This window comes from Colossoma macropomum, unplaced genomic scaffold, assembly GCF_904425465.1.
Source record: "Colossoma macropomum unplaced genomic scaffold, Colossoma_macropomum, whole genome shotgun sequence".
NCBI classification, from domain to species: domain Eukaryota; kingdom Metazoa; phylum Chordata; class Actinopteri; order Characiformes; family Serrasalmidae; genus Colossoma; species Colossoma macropomum.
Window position 1 is genome coordinate 42991103 of NW_023494784.1, and position 16970 is coordinate 43008072.

The 16970-nt window shown below is 39.3% G+C and overlaps 1 protein-coding gene across 1 annotated transcript; it reads right to left on the reverse strand.

Moving 5' to 3' along the window:
• Window positions 1-5254: 5254 nt before the first annotated feature.
• Window positions 5255-16634, reverse strand: LOC118809097 (nuclear factor 7, brain-like). The gene is made up of 6 exons (XM_036572077.1): window positions 15889-16634; window positions 15605-15700; window positions 15282-15512; window positions 14970-14992; window positions 14769-14887; window positions 5255-7744 (listed from the first exon to the last, which is right to left on the reverse strand). Exons 1-6 carry the CDS (start codon window positions 16288-16290, stop codon window positions 7194-7196), a joined length of 1422 nt encoding a protein of 473 aa, XP_036427970.1. The 5' UTR covers window positions 16291-16634; the 3' UTR covers window positions 5255-7193.
• Between the last annotated feature and the right edge of the window lie 336 nt (window positions 16635-16970).

A 16970-nucleotide genomic window follows, 5' to 3' on the forward strand; every position in this document is an offset into this window, starting at 1 on the left:
AACCTTTCAATGAAAAAAAAATGCCTGTTCTGTCCTCCTATCTTTCTTCTCACCCTGACCGCTGTTTTGTTAATTATTTGCTCACTGGGCTCTCGCAGGGGTTTCGGGTTGGTATCCTCTCCCCTCTTTCCTCTTCCTACATTTCTAGGAACATTCGGTCTGTGTTGGATGAACGTAGTGTAGTTTCTGCTCTCCTGCCCTACCCAGATTTATTAAGGTTGCGGGTCGTGGCGCTCTCTTGGCTAAAGTCAATATTATGGATGCCTTTAAAATTTTGCCTGTTCACACATCGGACTGGCCTCTCTTTGGCGTTAAGTGGGAGTCCAGATTTTATTTTGCCGTCCGGCTTACTTTCGGTTGCAGGAGTAGCCCTCATATTTTTGATTGTCTTTCTGATGCCTTGTGTTGGATCCTTTTGAACATCTGTAACTTGCCTTTCGTTCTCCATCTTTTAGATGATTTTTTGCTCATGGACTTCCTGTCTTCTCGTCATTCCGCACTGGGTATTCCACTCAGGGGTGATTTTGCAATTTGGACGTTCCTCTCTCTGCTGAAAAGACTGTTGAAAAGCTCACTAGGATTAGATCTATTCTGGGGGCTTTTCTCTCAGCTTCGTCTGTTTTTAAGCATGACGTTCTCTCTCGTCTTGGCCATCTCAACTTTGCTATGCGCGTCATTCCTCAGGGTCATTCTTTTATTTCACATTCACTCCTTCTCAATCACTCGGTGGTTGATTTGCATGATGTCGTTGCCCTTGACGATGGATGCTGGTCCGATCTGCGGTTCTGGTCTTGGCTCCTCAAGCAATGGAAAGGCATCTCTTTCTTTGACTCCGACGTGGTTAAGCCCACTGACTCTCTTGCCTTGTTTACGCCACTCCCTCTGTTGGATTTGGGGGGTACTTCCAAGGGCAGTCGTTCGCAGAGAAATGGCCAGCCGAATTCTCTGAATTTGCCCTTGGATCTGCTTCCTCTGCACTGCACGAGATTTATCCCATTGTCGTCACTAGCATGCTGTGGGGTGAGGCTTGGTCACGGGAACATATTAATATATTTTGCGACAATGAAGCCATAGTTGCCATTATTAACAAAGGTTGGTCATCATCTAGCACAACCATGCCCTTACTTTACTGACATTAACATGGCAATCAGTTATTCATAACTTTATTGTAACAGCTGAACATATTCCTGGCCACTTTAATGCTGTTGCATCTCAATTTCATTTACGGGAGTTCAGACGTCTCTGACCATTGGCCAACAAGGATCCAACACCTTGCCTTCCTTTTCCCCTACTAATTTTGGACTAAATAGCTTTTATAACGCATTACTAGATTCTGCTAAATATTATATGTCAAAAAGGTTTAGCCCTTTCCACTCTTAAAGCTTATAACTCCACGTGGTCTTGGTTTATACTGTTCTGTCTTTCTCTACAAATTCAGTTTTTTTACCCATTCTCATCACCACAGTTTGCACATAATTGTCAGATTAAGTAATGCTTGCTAATTCTTGCTAATAAAGCACCATCTTATCTTATCTTAGTGTATTTTGGCTCAGTATTTTTTTAATTAATTTATTTTATTACTTTATTAACCTCTGCAAAAAAACTGCCATTGGTTTGTGATTTGTTGGTGAAGTCATCTCATCATTTTACTGTGACGTCACGTCAGGCACGAAGGCGCAAAGGCGAACTGTGACTGCTCATAAGTAAGCGTTTTGGCTTCACATAAAGCACATAGTGTTGATTTATGTACGTAACTGTGTTTAATATGTTGATTTTAGCAAGTTTTTTTTCCAGTTTTTACACACATTGTATCCACTTTTTCACTCCCAGTCTTGTAGCATTGTGACTTTGAGCAGATAGGCCAGCTAGCATCGGCCTATTGCATTTTAGAAACTTAACTAGCGACTGCGCAGTCTTAATATTCTGCCTTTTTTTTGTATACTTTATTGGATAATAGCCACAACACGTTTGAACAGAGGGCTTAAATTTTTAACCTTGTACCCAAAAATCTTCTCCAAGTGTACATATGTTGCTACCACTATGAGCTTGTGAATTAACTCCCTCCCGCAGCAGACACTGCAGGGCTGGCTTCCATTAACGTCCTCAAAGCGCTAGGGTGCGGTACATGTTATGATATTGTATAAACTCATATTCGTCACGATATAGCATCACTACTGTGCATATAAATGCTTTATTAACCACAATTTGAGCACATTATATATTGCTGCTGGACAGTTATCAATCCATGCTATTGTTCTGCATGGATCAAGTTGTTAGAAATAGATTTTTCTCTCATATGCAAATTATATCCTTTTTTCACTAATGTTTTCTCTTTTTTGGCTTTCTGGGTTTTTGATGTGTTATTGAATGAGTTGGACCTGTGAGTTCTGTAGGTTTTTATTGACAAATCAGTCTAACTTCCTTAGGCACTACAAATTAAAACTAAATTAAAAGGGGGCTAACAAAGTATGCAGCGATGCAGATGGACTACAGTCTATAAGTGCTCCTGCATGGAAAGCGGACCTGATAAGAACATTGGGCCTCATTCACCAACTGTTCTTAAGAAAAAAATTCTTCTTAAAACTCTTTCACAAAGACTCTGACATTCACCAGTGTTTTCTCATTTGGGATTTGTTCTTAGGTAAGAACAGAATCTACACACACTCAAGAGCACAAAGGTGTGACCAGTTCTGCAGTCTAGGAACCTGTCATGAGTCTGACTTAGACGTCTTTTTAGGACCTTTCTCAAGAACTAATTGAAGAAAAACTTACAACGATATTAGTGAATGAGGCCCAATGAATGTGTATTTAATGAAGTGGCTGGTCAAACTTTGTGGTCATTGGTGCTCTTATGGAGGTCCCTTTCCATTGGTACAGGAGGCCTGATAAATTGTGCAGCAATAGATGAGCTACAGTCTGTAACTGTAAACCTACAGAGTTTATTGATTTAGAAAGGGTTTCTGATAAAAATGGCCAATAGTAAGTGTCCCTGATAAACTTGGAACAGTTTAAGTGAGTTAATTATCTCTGTGGTTAATTAAAACACCCAGCTTGTCAAGGATTTACGTGGATACCTCAAAAAGGACTGAGAAAGAAAGGTCAACCCCTCCTACATGGAGATGATCATTGCAACGGGGGTATGCAAATGCTTGGCTTCAGTTGGGACGAAGAAAAAGACCTTACTCAAGACCATGCAAATTGGAAACAAGTAGCTGGAGTGGGAGTCTAAATCATATGGGAAATCAAGGTTTCCTTGCTTTCTAAAAATTAATTTAAATATAGTATGTATACCCTGTTAAGTTCTTGAAATTACCCATTCAATCTCCATTCCATACAGTCCATATATGAGAGTGAAGCTCTAGAAACAGTCTCTTGAAATTTACTGTTTTCCTAATGTATAAATCCAAGAAAAATAGCTGGCCAACTTGTATTTTGTCTATCGAAAATTGTTTGAAGACTGGCTTACATGTGTTCAACGCATTAACCTTGAGTTCACCAGGATCATGTCCGTGCATTTGTCCAGCTATGAAGGCCTGGATCAGCATCTTCCGGGCTCCTTGAGTTACATCACTCAGAAAGAGGTGAGGGAATAATAAGGCTTGACAGAGCTTGAGACTTGATACAAAGTCTGAAAACTGATGTATGTGAGTATTCTTGTTGCTTCTCCCTTCTTTCTGCTATCCTTTCTTTGCCACTTTATTCAACTAATTGATGAAACCAGTATTGCTCAGGTTTTCAGCCTTTCTCTCTCCTTTTCAAATAAAGCCAACAGATGAGTGGGAGAAAACCATTGAAGATGAAAGGCACAAGATGAAGATGATTTCATGCTTCCTGTTGACATTGTCAGTGTAGGCCTTGTCATGGAGGTACAGGGGGTAATGGAAGACCTGCATGATTTGCCCATTGCCTTTGCCACACTGATTGGACTTCTGTATGCTGTCAATGCGGACTACACAAAAGATCTGAGGTACACTTTTAAAGTAATACGACAAACTATTGTGATGATTAGAGGAGAAAGCTACTCATGGATAGAAGTTCATGGGTTGAAAAACAAACTCTCACAGTAAAGACTGATGGACTAAAGAGGAGTTGTGATACTCTTGTGAGTTCACATGTTTGAATATTTAACCTCTACCTCTACTGGACTCAGCTTGTTAGATTCTTGTTATGCTAAAGTTTAGGCAGACAATCTGTTTAGATAAGTGAATGCGCTCATGGCAGCTAATACTTATTTTAACATTTAACTGAAGCATTTAAATTGCTGCAAGGTTTACAAGTTTGAAATTTTATTTGGTTTGGGTAAACCACATTATTGCAGGTAGTACAGTCTGCTGTTAGGTGCTAAAGACCACCTTTGTACAACAGCAAAAAATCTTTGCCTTAAGTAAACATTGAGTATTCTGTTTTTATATTAAGACGCTGTTTGTAAACTACACATCTTTGTTTACCTTATCATGGAACATGGAGGATTACAAAATACAAAAAGGTTCTGCATTGTATGATGCACTTACTTTTGACTAGAAATGAATACTGATATTGAAACCTTAAATATTAATAAATACTGATCCAAATTCTTTCTTTTATAGCAAGCCTTAAAATGAGGTCTTTTTAATTCACTTTACTTAAATTGATCAGCTAACAACATGACCTCACATAGTGTGAGTGAGTGCTATTTCTGGATATATTTGTTACAGTCAGATTCAGTGTTTTACTCCCTCTCATATACTATCCAGCACTTTCTGCTGATATTGGCTCAATACTGATACCTATTAATGCCACAATGACAGGTCTGCAGTTGATGTGTGTTTCTCAGCTTTATTCAAATTCTGTTTTAATGTCACTGAATGTAACCTCTGTGACTCTGTGGTTTTGTCTGTTTATCACAGAGATTTAAGGAAATAACTTACTGCATTTTAAAAAATGTGCTGAAAAAAGTTTGTTTCTCGTAGTCAAACATCATGACAGAATAACAAAGTATAATATATAATGTTCTACGAATGTTATTACTAAACATTTTAGAATGTTTTTAGAAAACATTATCCTACCTTTAAAAAGAATATTCTGGGAACTAAAAGAAAACTTTCCGCTAAAACATTAATAGAACACTGCATGGTAATATTCTCAAAACGTTTTTAGAACAAAAAAATTCTAGCTGGGATAGCTGTTGTGCCTTCACTTACTGTTTTAATTCTCTTTTAAGGCCAGAGTACACAGACGGCACAAACATGAACATTTTAATGTTTGCTGTCTCTAGAATGTTCACAAAAAAGAACATACAAGTAAAACGAACGAGAGTGAATGGGAAGAGAACATTCTAGGTTTTCAGCAATCACATATGGGTATAGCACACCAACCAAATGTTTGTGTTTGTGTTTCTCCCATTGATGTACTCTGACCTTTACATTGCATTATCCCTGTTTATTCACTTTCGTTCTAAGTATCTAAGGGTATTCATATTTATAATATGAAGACTCATTGATTGTCTTGCCTTGAACTTTCTTATACAGTTGTAGCACAAATTCTCAACCTAAACAAAGAATTTCATTCCTACTTTCAACAAAGTATTTCATATTATGTCAATAATATTGTCATATTATGTCAATAATATGTCACTAACACTCTAAATTGTATTTGAAAACTTTATTTATAACATCACCTACTGCAGTGTTGACACACACTACTACAGTTCACTCTGCAACCCCATAAACCACCAGCAGAGAAAATAAGCCCTACTAGAATTATGCAGTAAATTCAGTGCAGTACTTTATATCATATTCACTGTATTATCCGTCACTGAACTAATTTACTGTTGCAGAGCACAGAACTAGTAAAATCTTCAGAAGACAGACTGCACAAGCACAAGATTGTTTCCCTCGAATCTAGAGTACTCTGCAAAAGCCAGAGACCACCCTTAATTTATTTCATTTCCAATCAAAATGGTAATTGTTATTAATTTTTTTATATAAAAAAATTAAAAAAAAAACAAACAGAAAACATTTAACAGAAAATGAAACAAACCCTCAACAACTAATTGTAATATGAGTATTTAGTGTGTGCATGCTTTTTCTTTATTACAGCTGCCATTCTTTCCACAGGACTCATTTTTAGTTTTTTAAAGAAATCTGCAGGGATATTTTTCAACATCTCCAAAGTTCAGTCTTAGAAGTTGGTTTCCATTTTCTGCTTCTCACAATCCAAATTAACCCAAACACACTCAGTGATGTTGAGGTCTGGACTCTGGGGTGGTCAGTCCATCGTTCAGCTTCTTTGGTTGATGTGTCCGTCTCCTTTTCTCAGTGAGGTTCTTCTTGAACAGCTACACCTCCTTTCAGACCCACAGCGCTGAGTCGTCTTCTCACAGTGGAAGGATGGACAGAAACACCTGTGGATGTTTTCAGATCTGAAGCAGCTTGATTTTCTCCTCTCTCTCAGAGATGAAAGCTTTAAGTGCTGTTTATCTGATGGGGGCAGTTATGAGAATGGACTACCTTATATCTGCTCAAAAATATCTCCTGAAAAATGCTAAATGTGTACTGAATGGCTGTTATTTACTGGACAGGAAATAAATGAAGGGTGGTCAGTGACTGATTTATTGTTACATTTGAGTTGTTAAACTGATTTAAACTGTTTTATTTGGCAGCTGCAGACAATTCACATTAGATTTACTTGATAGAGGAGTTTGTAAAATTAACAGGATGGGCTGCAAAATTACACACAAGCAGTAAAGTTAACAAAGGCACAGGCACACTTATAATTGAAAATAAATAAATAAATAAAATAAGGCAAAAGCCAGGAAACCAAAAAGTCTGGTTAATAATACTGTTAAAGGGGTTGCTTCCAAAAATGAAGATAAACTTTTCACAACTATGTTGTAAAAAAAGTGTAAAGCCACTTAACAGGTCTCTACTGCATGGACAACATTTTGTTCATAATGTGAAAACAAATTTGTTGTGTTTAATGAATTGAGAAAAACAACAATGACCCCGTTTATACCTGGTCACTTCATGCGTGTTGAGTATCAGGATTATACCTGGGTAGAACCAAGCAACACGAAAATGCAAGTACAAATGAACCCAAAACGCACATAAAACAGATACAAATCCACTCAGACCACTTCAGCAGGTGGTCTGAGACACATTTGAGCCACATTACAGCAGCGTAAACACATTCGACAACTAAAACCTGAGCGAAAACTAACTCTCTCTATCAAGCTGATTCACTGATACACTAACCTGCACTGCTGTGATTTTCACAGGGCTGATGTCGCGGGTACTGAACAATGGAAAAACTCTCTCAGTGAATGTGTGTGTGAAAGTGTGTAAGTGTGTGTTAGTGAGAGGATCAGAGAATGAGAGTTTTCCTCTGTCCCAGTCCAGCTGAACTCTGACCCTCTGTAGTTTCTGACCTACTGAGAGCATGGAGAATAGCTGAGGTGTACAACGGGCTCCATATTTACCACTGTTACACCAAAAAAACCACACTCCACTCTTGAAAAAAATACTTCCCTTCTTCTGAGCAGATTCTGTCATCACACCCACAAACCAGACTGTATTGTCTCCAACTTCAACATCCCAGCAGTGAGTTCCTGAGTTAAAGCCCTCAGAGCCCAGGACACATACAGATTTATCAAATCTCTCTGGATTATCAGGAAGCTGCTGTTCCTTATCACTGCCTCTCACACTGGTCAGATCATCAGACAGGATGAGACTAGGATGGGCAGTGTTGGGGTCCAGAGTTACAGGAGCTGAAGAAAAAATACACACATGTAATATAAGTAGAAATACATACAGTCATGTGGAGACACTCCATGAAAAATTTAGACTTTTTCAATATATTTGGAAATATATAAATCAAATCTTAATTTAAACACTGTAGATAGATAAGAGAGATATGATTTAACAAGTGACAGTTAGAATTAACATTCATTGTTTACATAACTGAAATAAATAATAATGCAACTTTCCTATGTGGAAAAACTAAGTACACCCCTACATACATCATTACTTCATACATGTCATATTGAAATCAGGTGCACTCGATCAGGTGCCAATGATTAGAATTTGTCACATTTGAATGTTTCAGAACATCAAACTACTTTTAATATTAGATAAAGTAAACCCAAGTAAACATAAAATTCTGTTTTTAAATGATGGTTTCATTTATTGAAGGAAGAATGCTGTTCAGCCCTACTTGGCCCTATGTGAAAAACTAAATGCCCCTTTAGGTGCTAAATCAACCAGCTAAGCAAACTCAATGGACTATTAGGCTAATTTTTAACTAGCCTAACTGATTACTGACAGACCTGTTTAATCTAAACATCACTTAAATAGAACCTGTCTGGCAATGTGAAGCAGCTTGAAGGTCTCAAAAAGCAGCACATGATGCCATGCTCTAAAGAGATTCAAATACAGATGTGAAACAAAGTCTGAAATCTACCAGTATGGAAAGGATTATAAAGCCATTGCTAAGGCTCTGGGGACTCCATCGAAACACAGCGAGAGCCATTATCCACAAATAGAGAAAGCCTACCAAAAGTTCACTAAAAGTGCATCAATGACTCATCCAGGAGGTCACAAAAGAACCCAGATGAACATCTAAAGAACTGCAGGCCTCACTTGACTCAGTTAAGGCCAATGTACTCGATTCCACAATAAGAAAGTCACTGAGCAAAAATGGCATCCATTGAAGAGCTGCAAGGTGCAAACCACTGCTAACCAAAAAGCATAAAGGCTTATTCGCATAAAGCTAACACTGTATTCCAGCATGAGAACATCATGCCAACAGTCAAAGATCCTGGTGGTAGCATGATGTTCTGGGGCTGCTTCTGCAGGACCTGGACAGCTTGTCATAATTGATGGAACCATGAATTCTGCTCTATATCAGAAAGTCCTTAAGGAGAATGTCTGCCCATCAGTTTGTGACCTAAAGCTCAAGCGCAGTTGAGTTATCCAGAAAGACAATGATCTGAAGCACACAAGTCCATCTCTGAAGGACGCAAAAGAAACAAAATTAAAACTTAGGAAGAATTTGGTTTGGCATTGTCTTGCCAAAACATGTATATGTCGTTCAGCATTAATGTTGCTTCACAGATGTGCAAATCATCCATACCTTGTGCACTAATGCCCCCCTATACCACCATGAATACTGGCTTTTGAACTGTGCACTGATAACAAGCTGAGTGGTCTTTAGCCCAAAGGACACAGTGTCTATGATTTCCAAAAAGAATTTCAAATGTTGACGTCCACTTCCGCTCAGTCCATTTTAAATGAGATCAGGCCCAGAGAAGGTGGCAGTGTTTCTGGATCCTGTTTATGTATCGTTTCTTCTTTGCATTTTAGAGTTCTAAACTGCAACAAACTGTTTTCACAGACAGTGGTTTTCAGAAGTGTTCCTGAGCCCACGCAGTGATTTCCACTAGAGTGCCGCCGCTAGTTCTTTGCTGTTTTGCATTGAGAAACGTTTTTCTTGAATTTTTGCACTATTTGATTGTGCAGTCTTTCACAGAGTGGTGAAATCCTCCTCATCTTTACTTCTGAAAGACTGAGCCTCTCTGAGATGCTTTTTATACACAATCATGTTACTGACCTGTTGCCAATCAACCACCAGATGTTTTGCGTTACAAAACTTTACCAGCCTTTTGTTGCCCCGTCCCAACTTTTTTAGAACATGTTGTTGGCATCAAATTCAAAATGGGCATATATTTTTCAAAAACAATACAATTTCTCAGTTTCAACATTTGAAATGTTGTCTTTGTACTATTTTCAATTAAACATAGGGTTTAAATGATTTGCAAATCATTGCATTTTGTTTTTATTTACATTTTGCACTGCGTCCCAATGTTTTTGGAAATAGGGTTGTAAGTTTCTACCCATCTAGTTGTCAGTTACATTCACAGCATTGCAGAGATGGAGTAGGAGAGCCCTACCATGAGAGTCTGTTTGATGGAGTGTATCAAAAAATGCAACCATGAGGGAAAAAAAAACAGATAAGACCTGATATTCCTTTCTTCAGCCTATGGCATGTAGTGCTACTGAACAGCCTAACCTCCCATCACCCTCCACCTCCACCTGCCTCAGATGAGTATGCAGTCTATCATCCTATGCCCTCATCAAGACAGCATTGTCACGTTTGACATATGGGCTTGGACCATAATGGTCTGTGTGACCTATTTAACAGACAGATATTGTACAATTGTCCAAGGCTTAACATTTCTAACCTCATTCACAAAGATCTGCATGAGTTTGTACAATTAAAGCTTGCACTGCAGAACTTGCTGCCAGAGGATGGGATCAGATCCTTGTTGGGGAAGGCCAGACTAATCGCTGATTCTTTCCTGAATTCTCCCTGTCTATATAAAGACACAGTGGCAGCACTTGCTGGACATCTTCATCAGTTGGCCTTGATGGACATGATGGATGCTCCTAACGTTTGTCCTGGGGACTTGGAGACCTTTAAGAGATTTTTAATACAGGTCAAGGCACTTGTTGGTCTGCTTCAAACCCTGAGAGCAGAAGATGAGGTCCTGCACTGTTTTCACATTATTAGACTTCTGCAAATAGTTGCAGAGATGTGATGCCAAGAGAGGGGAGGAGAGACTGCTGCAGACTTAAAGGGGCACCCTAGGCCCCCTGTAGCCACAGGAAGAGCAAAAATCCAGGCCAGCCACCATAATTCACAGTTCAGATCACACCTCCTGCATTTCCAGTCAGTCCCCACCAAGCAGGAAACAAATAAGCAAAAGGCTTATTGTCCCGACTGTGAAAGTGCTGAACATCTTCTAAGCCAATGTGTTAACGTCCCTCAGATCACAATTTTGGGGGACCTAAGCATGATTCTTTGGAGGGGCCCCTCATCTGCCTAGACACTCCAGCAGACCTACACCTTTCAAAAGTTCTACAAATAAAAAAGACAGAATCATTTGTTGTTTTGAACAGCCAATTTTAGCAACTTATTTGATGTGATCCTAAGACCATTTTTGACCATCCACATGAAAGAAGATCAAGCGGGAAGCTTTTGTCTAAGCTCCACCAGTAGCAGTTGCAGAAAGAGCAGAGACAAAAGGAGCAGTTGCAGAAGGAGCAGAGAGCATTAGCAGCTTACTCACTGGAATTTTGTACTTTAGCAGCTGGTAGTGGGTGGAAAAAAAAATTTTATTAGTGGCTTTTTGAAATGGACTCAATCCAGATGTTTTAACTAACCTCGCCTGTAAAGATGAAGACCTTTCACTATATCAGTTTATTTCTTTATCCATTTGACTAGACCAGTTGTTGCGGCATACGCCCAGGAGGGTTTAGCAAACAAGGGTTTGACCAACCCACCCCACTCCAAGAAAATTCAGGAGGATCAGGGAGAGGGCCCTCAACAGGAACCCATGCAGTGCAACTTATCTCATCTAACCCCAAAAGAGAGACTTTGCCGTTATGGAGGTCTGTGCTTGTATTGTGGTGGTGCTGGTCACGTTCTACGTGACTGTCAGGCTCATTTGCACAGACCTCAGATGCCAACCCCTGGAAAGCGCATAGAGACCATGCCACACACTAATGTGGTGAGAATTCTCACAAAGGGGTTGGTGTCTGTCACTCTGTACAGCCAGCAATCTTCTCTTGTCATATCAGCCCTGATCAACTCCAGACTGGAGGAGAACTTCATAACCAGCAGCATTGTCAACATATGCCAGATTCCTATGGAGCCTTTGAAAACCCCACAAAAAAGTTGCAGCCTTAGATGGAGAGCCTGTTGGATAATACTCCATTACACACCACTTAGCCCATTAAACTAGCCACTAGCATGTTACATGTAGAACCCAACTCCTTTTCTTTACCGGATTCCACAGAGTTACCTGTCATTTTAGGACTGGCATGGTTAGAGAAGTACAATCCCTGCATTTCCTGGTCAGACCAGGAGATATTATCTTGGTCTAGTTTCTGTTTCGAACATTGCCTTCAGTTTCCTACCCTACTTGTTAGGGGCACTACTATCAAAAGCCCAGATATGGGAGTTAGTCTCATTATCCACCACCCAAGATTCAGACCTCAAGGAGGTTTTCAGTAAGAGAAAAGGCCACCCAGCTACTCCCTGACTGTTCTTATGACTGTGCCATTGACTTTGTAGAAGTCTCACACAAGAAGAAGAACAAGTCATGGAAAAGAAAGAAAAGATGGGGTCTTTGTCCCTGCATAGATTACAGAGGACTTAATCTCATCAGAAGTACTTGTATCCTCTACTACTCATTCAGTAGCCAACCAATCAATCACGATCAGCAAGTTCATCTTCAAGACCATACGATCATGATAGATCATATGGCTGCTTCAGTTATCACGTTTATGTTACTATAGCTGCGTCATTCTGCATCCGCAGTGATTTACTAGCTATTTAAGCAGGAATATATAAAGCTGTAACTTGCACATCTCAGCTAACTAGTATTTTTTCTCTTGAACTTGACTCAGTGAGGGCTGTCGAAAAAGAAACAAAATATGTAAAATTTTCACCAGGAGTGGGAGAAGGATTTTTTATTCACCATGGTTAAGGACAAAACCCTTTGCCTGATGTTAGCAGAGAGAGCTAACTTGGAATTTAAGGACATAAAAGTTTGATTCAGTCAATAAAAGTAAGTGGGATATATAAGTACGGCAGCTGAGAAGGCCATTCTTGGGTTTTAGAACATTTTTTTTTGGAGCTTGAAGAAATGGGTTTAAATATGTGTTTAATACTTCAACATACATGTTTTAAAGTTGCAAACACCAAGCTGCATCGGCCACATTTGTAGGAGACTGCATTTCTTGTTCAACCCGGAAACCGAAGCAAAACGTTTTGGGATTGAAGCTCCCCTTAGTGTAGGGATAACTGGGGCATCCAGCGATCTAGTGCCATCTAGTGGTTACTATGTGATGTGCATTGTAACTGTAGTCAGTACTATTAGGCTCTCCTACATTCATTTCTTTGTTTAATCAGAACACAACTAGCCACAAAATTTTCTAGATTTGCTGCACATAAAATAAAATATTATATGACAAAGACTGTTTCAAATTATTGTGAGAGTGAAGACTTTTTAGTTAAAATTATTTGATTAATGGTAAAACTGCACTCTCTTTCTGTTCAAAGGTATTTGTGAGGATAAACTGATAGATTTATCTGTGGGTGAACACAGTTGATTGTTCAGTCATTTACAAAGAACTCCTGGATGCTTCTGTCCACAAATACTGTAAAATATATAGCTTAAAGACAAATCTTTGTTTATGCCAAATGGCAACAGACATTATTGCCCCCAAGAGATTTGCCAGGAGCCGCCACTGGAAAAGCCAACACTGAAGCCAACACTTTTGACATTATGCACCTGCTAGCAAAGCACTAAAAAAACAATTCATTATTCAGATCCTTTAAAAACAAAGATTAAATTCTAAGAGCCATAGATAACATGTCACATAGAGCTGCAAATGTACCAGGAAGAGTGGAGTCATTGTCAGAAGACATATGCAAACAGAGATTTATCTATTTGTGAATTCTTTTACCTGCAATTTGTGAATATGACTGACTTATGTTGGTTCACATGCTGTTTAATGATGCCTGTATCAAAGAGGACTTTCTCACTCTCTTTTTGAACAAGAGAACAAGAAGTGAGGATATATACTGTGCTTTCAACATGTATGCTACCGAGAAAAACCTTCCTCTTCAGAAATTTGTGTTGATAACAGCAGACGGCGCAGCGGCAACGCCTGGTTTGCATGCTGGTTTCATCACACTTTGTAGGAAATATCCCACTTGAACTGCTTTTGTCAGCTACCATTGTGTCATTCATCAGCAATCACTACCCAGCAAAGTAGTGGATTTCTCACATGTAATGAGTCTTGTGGATAAAATTGTAAACTCAGTTCATGCAAAAGCTCTCCAGCATCGCTTGTTTGAGTCATTACTTGATGAGCTTGACGCTGAATATGGAGACCTGATTCTGCGTGTGGATGTACCCTGGTCAAGTCATGGGAAGGTGCTCCAGCGATTCATTGATTTGCTGCCAGATATTATGACATTGATGAAGTCAAGGAATGAAGAATACAAGGAGGTGGCAGATGAGACATGGCTGCTTGAGTTGGCTTTTCTGACGGACCTAACGTCCAAACTGAATGAGCTAAATTGTGATCTGAAAGGAAAGGGCAGAGACCTGTTGTGCATGATTAGTGCTGTAAATGCCTTCAAAGGTAAACTTGCATTGTGGAAATCCTAATTAATGAAAAGTGCAGGAGGCTCCTTTCTTTGCCATTGGAAAGGTTCCAAGTGGTCATCAAGGATCAGACTTACACCAGAGCTATAGCCCGAATGATTGTTCTCATTGCTATCTTGACAATGCGGGCTGAAATCCAGCCCTCAAGTGGGTTTAGATCAAAGTAGTAAGTGCTTAGTACCTAAATTTGGGGACGGCTGTTAAAGAAGTCTTACTGGATCCAGTATATTGGGGAAATCACATCAGATGTAACTAAGCATCAGATCACGGTAGTGCAAAGTTGAGGATCAGTTAAGGACGTACAGATTTAGTTCATGGCAGAGACGCTATCCCTGTTCTTTGCTTTACCTTGTTCCAGAGTGACTTTATGAGCGTGGGATCATGAAAAGCTAACCCCACTCTGAGGAGTAGGACTCTTGGATTATGCGGTCTGGTCCTCAAGCTACTAAAGATTTATTTTCACACTCTGTGTCTTAATTGACATCACATAGCGGATAATTGTTTCCATAATCAGTAATTAGTGAAAAAGAAAGATACAAAAAGTGAGACTCACTGAACTGAACAATCTCCTGCATCTCCTCCCAGACTGTGAACTTCAGGTTGGTCAGGTGTTTCTCCACATGGAGCAGCACTCCTGAAAGGCTCTCTGGATCCTGCAGTGTGACCTGAGCTCTGAAAGAACATTCAGGACTCAGTGCTGAAGCTTTCAGAACCACAGAAAAGAGAGAGAGAGATAGGAGACAATAACACTCACCTTTTCACTGTGGCCTTGTAGTTCTGTAAAACAGTGAGAGTGATACCAATGAACGACTTATTCATTCATTCTGAATCACTCACTGCAAGCCATCTGTATAATACGGTAGAATACACAGCATCATCCTGGAAGTGCCAGCAAGTTAAGTAGTGTTGAGAAAATTATTATATGTCATAACTCTACAAACATTAGCTGAATAAAGCAGTTAATATTTAAAGATTTTGCTTTGTGAAGTTTTAAGAAAAATATCAAAATATTCTTTTTCATTTTCATACTTTTAACCCCTGACGATGGTGAGTAAACTGTCTTCACCTGTAAAAATGAAACATCTTCAGCTCCCATCTCCTCTTCTATGGCTCTGATTGTGTCTGAAAGTGCTGATATCTCTCTGCTCATCTTCTCAATCTTCTCCTTCATCCTCTGACTCTTCTGCCCCTCTTCCTCCCTCAGTGCTGATATCCTGGCTGCCTCTTCATCTCGTAGAAACTGGTGAAGCTTCTCAAACTCCTCCTTAATCTGTCTCTCTGTGTGTTGGGCCTGAGTCTGGAAGGAAGCAGTTAATCATATGAAATATGAATGATTATGTGAGGATGTGGGTTCAGAATCATAATCTCAGAAGATTTTGTTATTCTAACCTTTATATGTTCTGCAGTCTGATCCCAATTCAGTTTAAACCTTTTAAAGGTCTTCAGTTTCTCCTTCAGAGGCTTCAGTGCAGTTTTGAGTACCTCCTGAAATAAATCATCCTTTTTGTGAGAAACAAAGCCAGATACAAAAACTGGTGCAACTCTTTCTCAAAATGTGAATCCACTTGAGAATCAGCTTACAGATTTAGTAAAGTGATGACAAATCCGTTTTATTTTCAACTTAAAATTAAGTGAACTTAGTGAACTTCTGACAGTGTGTGTTTGTATCCTACCTTGTAGTCCACTGCTGCTTCCTGAAGGGGGAGAAATTTGTGGTTGGTGTGTATTTTAGAGTCCCGACACACCAAACACACAGGCTGTAGATCATCCAGACAGAAGAGTCTGATTTTCTCACTGTGCAAACTGCAGATGTTTTCAGACTCTGCTGGACTTCTCTGACTTCTCTCCTGTAAGAAACTCTCACACAGGTTCTTTAAAGCCAGGTTTGTAGGAGGTTCAGGAATTGAAGATCTCCTCCTACAAACTGGACATTCTCTGGATCCTTTGGTTTCCCAAAACCGCTGCAAACAGTCTTTACACACACTGTGGCTGCAGTGCAGAATAACAGGATCCTTGAAGATCTCACAGCACACAGGACAGGAGAGATCCTCCTCTGAGAAAGATTTAGAAGCCATTTTCTTTTCCTGCTGTTCCTTCCAGTGAGAACACTCAGACTTTCACTTTCAGTTCTGTGAAACACTCAGTCTCTGATTTCAGGTTTGTTTCCAGTCAAACAGGCGGCTGTAGATCCAGTTAGTGATCATTTCCCTTCAGAGAGATTCTCCAGTTCCAGAATTCTCCATAAACCCACCAACAAAAGGAGACTCAGCAGAAAACAACAGTACAGCCTGGAAAGCTCTGCAGTCGTCTCATGCTCAGCACCTCCTCAGTAGGAGGAGTTTCAGTGGGAGGAGTTTTAAAGAGATAGGGCTAGAATTTACACCAGACAGAGCAGAAAACAGATCAAATAATAATAAACCCAGTGATTTTAGAGTCATTCCACACCAACTCACCCAAAGCCTGTCCAGCCACATCATGGATTTCATTAATAAAGACAAGCAAAAAAGGCTTAACACAAAATGTCAAAGTTACAATAAGTTTAAAGCTAATATATTTAAAGCTAATATTATGTTTAATTGCTTAAATGACTGAACTGAGCTGAAATATTAACTTGATATAAATACAATAAGAATAATCAATATTTCACTTTAAATCAGCTGAATGTTTGTTAATAAATGTTCATAAGAGCTTAATTTTTCGGATGTACACATTTATGCCATATTGTACAATATTTCATATTTGAAATTTGTAATCT